Source organism: Crinia signifera, chromosome 11, assembly GCF_055691185.1.
Source record: "Crinia signifera chromosome 11, ASM5569118v1, whole genome shotgun sequence".
NCBI classification, from domain to species: domain Eukaryota; kingdom Metazoa; phylum Chordata; class Amphibia; order Anura; family Myobatrachidae; genus Crinia; species Crinia signifera.
In genome coordinates, this window is record NC_139227.1 from 17737900 (window position 1) to 17750334 (window position 12435).

The following is a 12435-nucleotide window of genomic DNA, read 5'->3' on the forward strand; positions in this document are numbered from 1 at the left end:
ATTTTATTACCTCCTGTTAAGTTCCTCTACAAGTGACATTTTATTCAACTTCAAATCAATTTATAGCTTTGACTTTAACATGTAGTCAAACCAAGTAAAGTCTTCCTATTTTTAGGCATAGTGTAGAATGTACATCAGAAAAAATGTGTGTATTTGTAATAAACTGTATTTATAGAATAAGTGTGTATGGCTGGCACTCCTAATATAGAGTAAAAAAAACAGCCACGTTTATAGGCTTTACTTGAAATAGGGTTGCTATTTTAACTTTCAGATTTTAATCTCTTTGCACGCTTTGTAAAATACCCCCTATATAACATCTATAATCCTATAATAATAGTTTGAAAATCATTAATAAACATAAAAGTAAATAAGTGTAACTAAGGGATGCAGTCAAAATCCTGGCGGTCAGGATCCCAACGGTCGAAATACCGACGCCGGAATCCCAACTGCCACAATGCTGGCACTTTGTCCTTCTATGGGTGTCCACGACACCCACAGAGGGAGAATAAAATAGTGATCCAAGGCCACCCCTTGTTGGCATTGCGGCAGTCGGCATTCAGGCATCAGTATTTTGACCGTCTAGGTTCTGACCGCCGGGATTTTATACTGATCCCGTAAATAAAGCCCCGTACACAAACTATGTGATAAAGCCAAACTATATGCACAATAGCAATATCATTAATGATGTTATATGGCATATCATTCAGTGTGTGCCCACTATATCATTACCGATGTGCGCTCCTGAGAGCTGTTAACCATCCCTCATGTTGTCTTAACATGCAGTCAAATCTGACTCAAATATCCTAAATGAATGCATGTTCTACTGGGGTCCTAGTGACATCACTGAATGTTTTCTCTGCAAATCGTTCATTTCATGGCACCATTAGTGTGTATACATATCGCATAGTGTGTACGGGGAGTAATTGCTTTTTATACAAACATGAATTAGTAGCTTGTATTCTCCTATTTTAAAGTGTCACCCACTTGGGTCCTGTTCTGTGGAAACTAGTAATGAAACCAAAAGTTATTACTAGAAAATACATGAAAATAAAGCTGTTAATATTGATGACTGTTCTTTATTTTCAAGCTAGTCAAATAGATTAGATTTAGGTACATTGGCTTTTTATGACCTTTCCAAATGGATTTAGAAGCATAGCATTAACAGACTCAATATAGTTACAGTAGAACTAGTTTTCTTTATGCTGTAGTGAAATTCTCATCAGCTATACTAATTAGAATAAGTGTAGGGGAACCCAATTTCATTCTAACACCAACCGAGTCATATTAAACTTGATCATACGATTTGCTTTGGCAAGCATTATCTTTTTTTCATTTTCTAGATCAGTTAGCCAGTTAGGTCAAATATTGAACACATGCTTATCTGTATTGTTAAGTTAACATAGAAATTGCTTCCCCAGCTGCTGAAAAGATAGCACATACTATGTCACCTGTCATATAGAAACCGCTTGTATTATATCTATAGTTACTATTTAACTGACACAGAAAAGCAAACCTATTGGTGTATATATGCCATTCCTAATGATTAATGGATGTGTTTAGAGTCGGTAATTTATAACATTATAATTTTGCAGTGTTTTTTATTTAACATTCCAGTGCAATTAAATATACTGGTTGATCTCAATCCTAATGCTAATGTGACCAGTATGTACTGTTACAGGTATTTACATTTCATAAGACATCTGTATTTTAAACACCATTCATCTACAGTACATTAAAAATGTGTAACTTTCAGTTAATTTATGTTACAAATTCTTTGGTTAGAATGATATTTTAGTGCAAGGTTTGTCCTTGAATTATTTTCAGTTTCACATGAAATTATTATTTCATGTGAATTATATATTTTCTAAAATTAAATCTTTTTTTTCTGAGCCAACATTATGTGATAAAAATTCTACCACAATGTGTATAAGAAAAATTCCCTGTGTAAACACACAATTCTCCTTTTTCCAGGATCAAAGACAGGCTCAGATGTCCCAATATCGCCAGGATCACTCTTTGATTATGAGGTCACTGGTTCATATGTCTGACGTTGCACGGGCAGGAATAATGTCTCAAAGTCAACTCACCACCATAAACCAGTCTCAGCTCAGTGCTCAATTAGGTCTCAATATAGGTGGATCTTCTATTCCACATACATCTCCTTCTCCTCCAGCTAGCAAGTCAGCAACACCATCACCTTCCAGTTCAGTCAACGAAGAGGATGCAGATGACACAAACAGGGTACGTAAAATTAAATACGTTTCTGTGGGCATTTTAACGCTCTTGATCAGAAAGGTTAACTTTAACTATATGACTGCTAGCAGCAGGTATATAATTAAAGTTGAAGAGGGGGGGCAGGGGAACTGCTTTGTACACACTGATTCATTCTGGTTGCAGGGAGTTTCATATACAGCATAAGTCACCATAGTTTGAATCAGTGGCGTAAGTTTGTCCCAGTTGCCCGGAGGCAAGATAAATATTGGTGCCCCCCAAATAGCTTAATCAGTAATGTGTCTGTCTCCAGTAATGTAGGTCATGGGTTCTCATACAAGGTGTGACAATTGCAAAAATGATGATAGGAGTGGAAGTCAGCCACAGAAATGATATCGACTTCTTTCAATTATCTGATTCAAACTAGCAGGGGAGGAGAGGTGCCCCCTTAGGAGCAGGAGCCCGGCGGCAGATAACTCCGTTGCCTCCCAGAGTTATGCCTCTGGTTTGAATAGACAGTAGTCTAAGCAGACATACCCACCTCCATTTGGTATTTAAAGCTGCATCACCAAGTTATGAGTTATCTGGTTATAATGAATACACATTTTTCAAAGGAATCGAAGTATTAGAACTCGAAGCTCTGCCATCTGAAAAATGGCCGGCCTGCATCTGGCTGGTACCATGTGAGCACTTTACTGTGTAGTGAGGTGCTCGCACTTTAGTGATGTACCTGCTATATTGCAGGCACATCATGGGACAGGTCCTGGCATGCAGGGTGGCCTTTTCTGCGGTCCCCCTGCCACAGGTTTTAGTTTTGTGAGAATTCCCATAACTACAACCCACTCCGAGTTAAGCCCAAAATCCCAACACATCAACAGCTCAAACCAATAACTAATTTCAATAATAACTTGGATATTAAAGAAGACCCATAAACACATTGAAGTTTTTAATACAATAATCATTCAGATGAACATTCTTGTTTTATTAATAATCATATATTTAATAATACAGTATATACTAGTTAGCCCGTGCAAAGCAAATGCTTTAAAAAATTAGTCTGCTACCTTGTGATTGACTCTATGTTTGTGTATGTGTAAGAGAGCAATGGATGTAGTTTCACTTGCTACCAAAAGATGGCAGTGTTTTAGGAGACACAAAAACAATTTTTTATTTTCCAATTAATAAAAAATCATCATAATTGGACGTTTCTGTCTTTCTATATTTATTTATTTTTTGTAACTAAACAAATAGTTTTGAGGCTCTTTAAAATGGGTACAAATAGAACTTAAAAGTTCATTAAAAAGCATGTATATAGTAAAATAAATTTGGTAAAATATATCAATTCCATTTTTCAGACGATTGGGGAGAAACGAGCTGCCCCGGATTCTGGCAAGAAACCAAAAACTCCAAAGAAAAAGAAAAAGAAAGACCCCAATGAACCCCAAAAGCCCGTATCTGCATATGCATTGTTCTTCAGGGATACACAAGCCGCAATTAAAGGACAGAACCCTAATGCTACTTTCGGTGAAGTGTCAAAAATTGTTGCCTCAATGTGGGATGGCCTTGGAGAAGAGCAAAAACAGGTAATTTACTGCTAGAACTGCATAGTAGAAACCAACAGACTATTGCCAGCATTTTATTTTCTCCAATCGCTTCTGCATTCTAAATGTGTTGGCTACGAAGAATCCAAATGTAATACTCCATCCTGATACATAATTACACATAACGGGTTTAGTTTCTTAATCAGAAACACTAATTGCACAGTGACACTTTTTAAAATTCTGAATGAGAAAATGTTAGCCAAAACCCAAAATCTAGATTTTGTTAATATGCAATATATTGATCAAAACTACAGTACTCTACATCAGATTTAATACCTGGAGCAATAAAGGGCCATATTTCTCTTATGCTCTCCTCAAAGTTGCTAAGAGATCTGGCCAGGTTAGCGTGGGTGCAAAACATTGTTTTTGTTGTCTACTCCCTGTGAGTTTAATGTTCACATAGGAAGAGTGTTGTTGGATATTAAGAGGCTCGTGGGACCTCTTAGGTTAGAATTCCACAACCAGTAGTTTAGCCTAACTATATGAAAAACTGAAAAATGTGGTCCTGGGTGAAGTTCTTCTTAATTAGATTGCATTTTGAAATACTTGTTGATATCATTTCTTTCATTACAATTGCGGTACTGTAATGTCTTGTGGTAAATGTGTATGATGTTTTTTTAATTATTATTTGGAGTCTGTTAATGTAACATGAAGGCATTGTGTACAAGTTTCTAAGACATCTGCTCTCTACCAGACTTCCCCTGTTATGATTTAATGATGGTGATTAATCAAGCCTATTTGTAGCTACAGCAACAACTGGGCCTTTGTTGAATGGCACAAAAAAAATGCTTAGCAAAGGCCAGACTTCTGCAGGCAGGAAGTCAGAGAAAACATAATCACAGTCATTCAGAGAACTGGGTGAATTTTCAAAGGATTGCTTTAGATTTGCACTGGGTTACTTGCTTTTCTAATGAGCAATTCTGCAATAATATAAATGATAGAGATTGCACAAAGTAAAATAATATAAAGCAAAGGGTGACTGTTTTATTTAGACCATTATTATTTAAATGCAGTATATCTTTAATTCCATATATTAGTAAAGGTTTGTTCATAGTTTGGTATATTTTTGTTTACTTATATGGTATTGATAGTTTTTGAGTTGACTGTTGTACTAATATGTTGAGTGGTGGCGGAGCTTGTGCGTAGTGGGCACAGGTGCAAAAATATAATTAAGTCCCCCTCTTCCACCCTAACACAAGTTAACAATATCCAACATGGCAGTGGGTGACGGGGAGAGGAAGAGTGTGACAGTGTAGGGCAGGGGAGGCAGAGTGTGACAGGGAGAAAGAGTGGGTAACAGGGACAGAGACAGATGGTGACGGGTACAAACACAATGTCCTGCGCAGTGTGGATTACAGGGGGCATGTACCTTGGTGGAGGCAGGAACATAGTGAACCCTTCTTTGTCTTTGACAGGACCCCCCTCCCCCTAGCTTTTTTCAGTTTGGCACTCGGGAAGGCATACTCGGACAGTGCCAGGTACACCTGTTGTGAGCTGCCTTTAAATCACAGACAGAAGTGAATCAGGAAAAACATACAGCTGTCTATTAATTAAAGGCAGTATGTGATTATGATCATCAGTGCTCATTGGTGACAGTAGACTAAGTCACTGCCAGGTCCCTCAGGCAGTAGGGCCAACCCTGATCCCATCACTTTGCTATTCATTCAACAATGCTCAAAATGGTTTGCAGCAGGGACAGTGGGTAACTCTTTGCTGGTTTGGGCAGCAGTAGGCCCCTTAGTCATCAGGGGCCCCAGTGCAATGCCCCTGCTGCACCAATGGTTGTTCCGCCTCTGGTCCAGTCCATAATTGGCAACTTTGTGGAACCCCCTTTGGAACTTCCAAAAAAGTGAAGGGGCTGCGGGTAACTGCAGATGGCCCTTTCCACTTCTGTGAAGAAATGTATGGGATGCAGCAGTGTTACTCTCCTGGAATTCTGGAGAACAACCCTAAATAAAGGCATGGTGTTTCATAATCAAATAATTACTAACATCATATCCTTGTTCTTTCTAAAGGTATACAAGAGAAAAACAGAAGCTGCCAAAAAGGAATACTTAAAGGCACTTGCAGCCTATAGAGCAAGCCTGGTATCTAAGGTAAATATATATATATATATATATGTCTGTATATATATGTCTGTCTATCTATCTCTATATCTATATACAGTAACACAGTGTATATGCAGGCTTACATAACATAGATCATGGCACATCATATTTAGTCTAATATGAATTTTAAGTGCCAATTGATACTTCATATAAGATGACGCAATGAAGTATATTTTCTAGAATCATTTGCTTCCATTGGTATCTGAAATGAAAATATGAATACAGAAAATTAGATTATGCAAATACGTTATTTGCTTCTGGTTGCCTCGACGGTGGGAAGTGTTACTATTTACATTACTTAAGTATAAATTTACTGATCCTTAAAAATTACATTGCTAGAATCTGCTAGACCCCTATACATTTTACATGTTTGTTTTTGAAGTGAGTATATCTACACCAGTCTTGAAGTTTTTATATCTAACTGCTACCGTGCACCTTTGCAAATACAGTGAAGACAACACATCAATCAGAATAAGCATCTATTAAAGATAAAGTTAATGTGTTTGGTTGAGCAGATTTGTGTCATTGCGGAATATAATTGTTGCATCTGAATGTTTATTGTTGTGTTAAAATATGAGGGTAGTTCGATAAATCTGGTGACAAGACTTCTCATGTGTGTAATGGTGTCTGTTCCATTGTAATTTCCTGTCAGGTCAAAAAAGCTAGACCACTGCTTCACCTCACAGCCATTAGACTGTGCCTCTTATCAGTCACACCGTGTGTTTATTATTTATTAACAATTTCTTATAGAGCACAGCATATCCTGCTGCATTCTATTGGAAGCAAAATTGGCAAGACCGAACTGGGCAATAACTGACAGACATAAGGGCAGGAAGAAACTGCTCAGCACGCTTACAATCTATCAAAAAAGAGGCATTGGTCCACAAGGATAGGTGTTACCATAACAGTCCTGAAATCCATTGCCAACATGCCAAGATTTATGGTATTAACATCCTGTCATGGAAACAGGTATGGGTTTAGTAAACTGCCTTTGATAAAAAGGAGAGACATTAAAGATAGTAGCAATCTGGTTAGCTGAACACATTTTCCACCGATGGTGTACCAATTAGAAACTTGTTTTATTGACCTGACATTATCACTGTACACCTGCACAAGTTGATGGTGAATATCATCTGCTGATGTGCTCTTACATTCAGAAATCTGATCACACGATCGACCTCAATGTTTGACCAGGTTTCCACCATTCCCACTATCTTACAAATTATGTTGGGACAGTATAAATGATATAGGGTGCAGTCTAATGGCTGTCAGAAGAAGCAGTAGTCTTCCTGCTCTGGCCTGGTGGGAAGATAAAATGAAACCGATATCAGTAGGTGCGGATTGATTCATAACAGAGTATAATTTGGGAGTAAATCGCAATAGGCAGGGCTCTCTTCAAGCCAAGTGTCACTCAAACTCATTTGAAATAAAAAGCATCACCAAACAATTTTTTTCATCTTCAACGGTTTTCATGTACATGCCGGGGACAAGTCTTACAGAAGTGGTTAACAAATTCATAAGCACCATGTTTAGTTCATAGAACTTGAAACATCAATTGAAAGATATTAAATAACGTTGGAAAAGATAAAGATATAATAAATGCAAACTCAATTGTAAAATATACATATGTTTGCTTTAGGTCAGTGGTTCTCAACTCCAGTCTTCAAGTGCCACCTTCAGGTCATGTTTTGTGGATTTCTTTAATCATGCACAGGTAAGCTACAGTACTTCATGTTGCCGGATCATTAACTATCCCATCTGCTTCAACAAAAAGAAATCCTCAAAACATGACACGTTAAGAACCACTGTTCCAGTTCTTCTGTTACAGAATTATGTAAACACACACACAATATTGTATGATTGTCATTAGTGATCATCAATTGTTAAACCTGAGTCTTTCATCAGACAGTTGATTATGGATTTTTTTATGCCGACAGACAATTAATTTGAGTAAAGGCCCATACACACTGGGAGACTTTGAGCTAAAAGTCGCTCAAAACAGCAGGTTTGAGCAGCTTTCAGTTCCAAGCCGCCCAGTGTGTATGGCCCTGCGGTTAGCATTGCTGCACGCTCCCGCAACATCGCCGGGAAAGCTGATCAAGCAATCAAATCAAGAAACCATTAAGTAGAATGGCATCAGTTGTGAATTTTGGGGACAGATATTTGGGATGGAGAACATCCCTCTTAGTTCCTCCCAGAACTTTATTATAAAGTAAACTGTCAAACATCAAAGAGAGAGCGGAGTGGGAGGGGAAATTGAACCTACTGTATACAGGACTGTGGTGTAACAGACCTGTGCTATGATATCCCTTCTATGTTTATAGAATCTTTGCTCCTGGAATTGAGGGATTTTTAAGTGACAGATGAACATGAATTTACGAGAACATGGTCTCCTGATTGTCTGTAGCAGGGAAGGAAAAAAAAGACCCTGATCAAAATCATACAACTGAGTAGGTGGGACAAGGAGAGGAACAGATTGATAGACTGGATGGGGTGAATTTACGAAGATGGGACTTCTATTGAGGATGGCATTTTGCCCATAGCAACCAATCAGATTCTACTAGTTTATTTAGCACCTTCTAGAAGATAATATAATCTCATTAGTTGCTATGGGCAACATCCAATCTTCAATAAAACTCTTATCTTAGTTAATTAACCCAGATGAGAGAAGGGGGGGGGGGGGACTGGAGAAGATAAAGGAAAATAATAAAAATGATACATAAGTTTGAGAATGACAAGTACAGTCGGTGTACGTGATTATTTTTTTTTCCACACAGATGTGTTTCTTATGATATCAATATAATTACATCACTTACCTCTACAAAAACCATTACACCATTACCATTTAGCTGTTGTAGTTCTTACAATTCTTACAATGTTTGTATGATAATATTGGGGCAGATGTATTAAGCCTTATCAAGATATAAATGCAATGGTGATAAAGAGAGATAGACGGCTCCTTACTGACTTTTTTCAAACACAGCCTGTAACATGGCAGTTAGCAGGTGATTGGCTGGATGTTTATCTCCTGATCATCCTTGGATTTATCTCTTGTTAAAGCTTAATACATCTGTCCCACTGTGACATGGATAAATCACCAATGTATGTCATTTTTATTAACTTAATTCTTATTTCCTCTTGTATTACAGGCCGCAGCAGAATCGGCAGAAGCACAGACAATACGCTCTGTCCAGCAAACACTGGCATCAACCAACCTTTCATCTTCTCTTCTGCTCAACTCCTCACTTTCCCAGCATGCAGCTGTCTCCGCGGCAGCCCAGAATCTCCAGCAATCGCTTCCAAGGGCGATTGCACCCAAACCTTTAAACATGAGACTCCCCTCCAGCCAGATTGTGACTTCTGTCTCCATTTCACCAAATATGTCATCTAGCATGGGAACTCCTTTAATGAGCTCTATGGGTGCACCTATGGTTGCCTCGCCACCCTCTTCGCAAGTGAGTCCCTCGTTGCAGAGCCAGCAGCATCATATCCAACAACTGCAGCATCAGCAGTTGCAGCAAATGCAGCAGCAACAGCTTCATCAGCACCAAATGCACCAGCAGATCCAGCACCAAATGCAGCAGCAACATTTTCAGCATCACATGCAGCAGCAGCTTCAACATCAGCAACAGCAACAACAACTCCAACAGCAAATGCAACAGCAGCTGCAACATATTCATCTACAGCAGATGCAACAACAGCAGCAAATGCAGCACATTCAGCACCAGTCTCAGTTGTCTCCTCAACAACAATCACCTGCCACTTCCCAAACGGGGGTACCTACCCAGATAGCATCACCCATCCCACATATCAGTAGTCCACCCCCATCATCCCAGCACCATCAGCCATTGATACAGTCCCAGGCACAGACTCAAGTGATGTCTCAAGTCAGTATTTTCTAATCCCAAAGTGGTTTCATTGTGGGATATTTTCATCTCTTTAAGGGAAGGTGCATATGCTGTAAATTGTTCAAACGTGTTATGCGACATTGCATAATGGACCAAGTTCTTAAGTGTCTATTAGATAGGCAATAAAGAACATTGTAACTTGTATCATATTTTAGCATCCCTAAATCATTTCTCTAAAAGCTAAAGAAAGCTCTTTTTGTTTTTTAATTTATTAAAGCTTTTCCTAAAATATGTGAATTGTGTGGTCTAAAAAAAACACACTGGGGAAATAACTACAAAAAAAACTGCAAACAGTTTGAACGGACTTGAACATGCGGAAATGTGTTTGGACCGCAATGCATTGTCTGCAATGGAAACTCACAAAGACAAAACATACTGCAGTTGGAACTACCTGTCAAGTGAGAATGTCACAATCATGCAAGTGCATTTGTATAGCATATGTAGTTAATGGCATTTTTGTCATATGTTATGATGTAAATCACAGATGTTTGCCAAAGTTTTTTTTTCGTCTATTATAAATAATGAAAAAAAAAAGTCTCTCATTAGCAACCAAAATCTAAGTTTTAAATACACTGTAACAGTATGTTGATTGGTTCTGTGTCCCTGCCATATTAATTAGAAAAAAAATGTAATAATATGCTGAAGTGACACATTTCAGATTAAAACAATGTATTTTTCAAAGGGAAATGCACTTAATAAATGGTTATTCTAAGACCTAAATTTAACTAATGCTACACGTACTGTATGACCAGTAGACTATTTAAAAAAAAGGGTACCCTAAGTAAGGTGTATATATTTTCTTTCGGAGTTGTACGTTTGAAATAATTTGTTGTAAAAGGTTTTCATAAAAACAAGGCTTTAATGTAACACTGGTTACAGAACCATTAATTGCTACATCGCTTATTGTGTTTTTATGCTGTTTTATACTTTTTTATGAGTTCTGATAGCGGCAGTTAAATTGTTTGTATTTTTGCTTAACTGAAAAAAAAATGCTTTTATCTTGCAATAGAATAAACATGTTTCTGTAATTAGATTGCATGATGCTTATTTATTTTTCAGATTCCCTGTAGTTTTCTGTATAGAGTTTTTTTGTTTGTACAAACGCATCTGTTTTTCATTTTTAATGAATGCCTTACAGCTGTCCTTTTGAGATTGATCAGTCACCATATAAGTTTATTGATGATGTTAGATCAAATGAAGTATACTGTTATATGTCCTGGTCTATAACAATATAGAATGAAGTTAAATCAAAAGCCTACGTAGTATTTCTCCTACATACTTGTATTTAATCCCTTTTAAATTATTGCATATGTTTTGAATGATGGTTTACTATCTTTTTCCTTAATGGCAAAATCCAGGGAAATCCAGAATGAAGAATAGATGCACTGTCTATTTTCAGTATTGCACTCTCCCCATGAAGTTACCAAAAACAGCCATGTAATTCACGAGTTGATCCTTGTAGGGATCACGTTCTGTTTTTAAAGCTCCAATTGAACTCCATACTTTTCCATTGCTACATGCATAGATTTCAGCTCTGATGCAATCAGTGTAGGCTAATTATCTGCCAAATGTACAGATTGTATCAGGCTATTTTTGTTGTCTTGTCAAATGACCAATAATTGCAGCGTAGGCTTTCATACCACTGCTCACGTTGAATCAATCGCGCCCCCCCCCCCCCCCAATTGTGAGATCACCAGATGATCCATAAAACATCAGCCAATGTGTTTGTAGACATTTTAATTTACAATTCACTTTAATTTGATTATGTACAAAGCGGGACCATGTCTAAACAGATTGTAACATATGTTGTCCAGCGTCCGTTAAAAAAAAACAACTGTTTATGGGTGGAATAAAAGCATCGCAGTAACTATGCTATTGCGCTATTAAAAACCAGTTGGCCTTTCTGCATGTGCTTTTTATTAGAGATGAATAGAAAGAAGAAAATAGAGCATTTAAATGAATGTAATGTGTACAGCAGAGGTTCCCTAACTCTGCCATTACAGTGCAGGTTTACGGCTGTCCATGCTTGTGCACTAGACTCAATAAGTACCTCAGTCAGTCTGAAGTCCCTTTCACATTGCAGCGTAACACGGTATATTGCCTTTTTTTTACCGTTTTAAACCGGTAACAGCTACAGTGTGAAAGCACCATTGTCAATTTACCGGTTACAGAATACTCCTACACGTTTCTGAGCCGTTTTCCCTGCAGTCTGAACAGCTCAGAAACGGTATTTGCTACAAATGATAACCACACAAGGGTGATAGATAATCTCCCTGCATGATCCCCGCCCACAAGCAGGAAATAAACATTTAAAATTACATTGTATGGCTTTCTATGGGTGAAACGGGTTGAATCTGAAAGGTACAAAAACGGTATTCAAGTTGCAATATACCATTTACAACATGTAATATGAAAGGGGTTTAACTGGCTTTTGACCCGCTTTAAGACATGTTTACAAAAACGGGTTGAAAGCAGGATTGCAATGTGAAACCAGTATAATTTAACCATATAGACCTGGAATGGGGAACCTTCGGCCCTTCAGCAGTTGTTGAACTACACATGTTCAACATAAAATGTTGCTGGGCATTCTGGGATGTGTAGTTTAAC

At 37.8% G+C, this 12435-nt stretch overlaps 1 protein-coding gene across 1 annotated transcript in view; it reads left to right on the forward strand.

Annotated features, from left to right (window-relative positions):
• TOX3 (TOX high mobility group box family member 3) overlaps positions 1 to 11504 on the forward strand; it is a 104567-nt gene extending 93063 nt beyond the window's left edge. The window contains exons 5-8 of the mRNA XM_083165603.1: positions 1972 to 2241; positions 3567 to 3794; positions 5828 to 5908; positions 9070 to 11504. Of these exons, the coding sequence (XP_083021729.1) occupies positions 1972 to 2241; positions 3567 to 3794; positions 5828 to 5908; positions 9070 to 9822 (1332 nt within the window). The 3' untranslated portion in view covers positions 9823 to 11504. The remainder of the gene's footprint in view (positions 1 to 1971; positions 2242 to 3566; positions 3795 to 5827; positions 5909 to 9069) is intronic.
• The last annotated feature ends 931 nt before the right edge of the window (positions 11505 to 12435 follow it).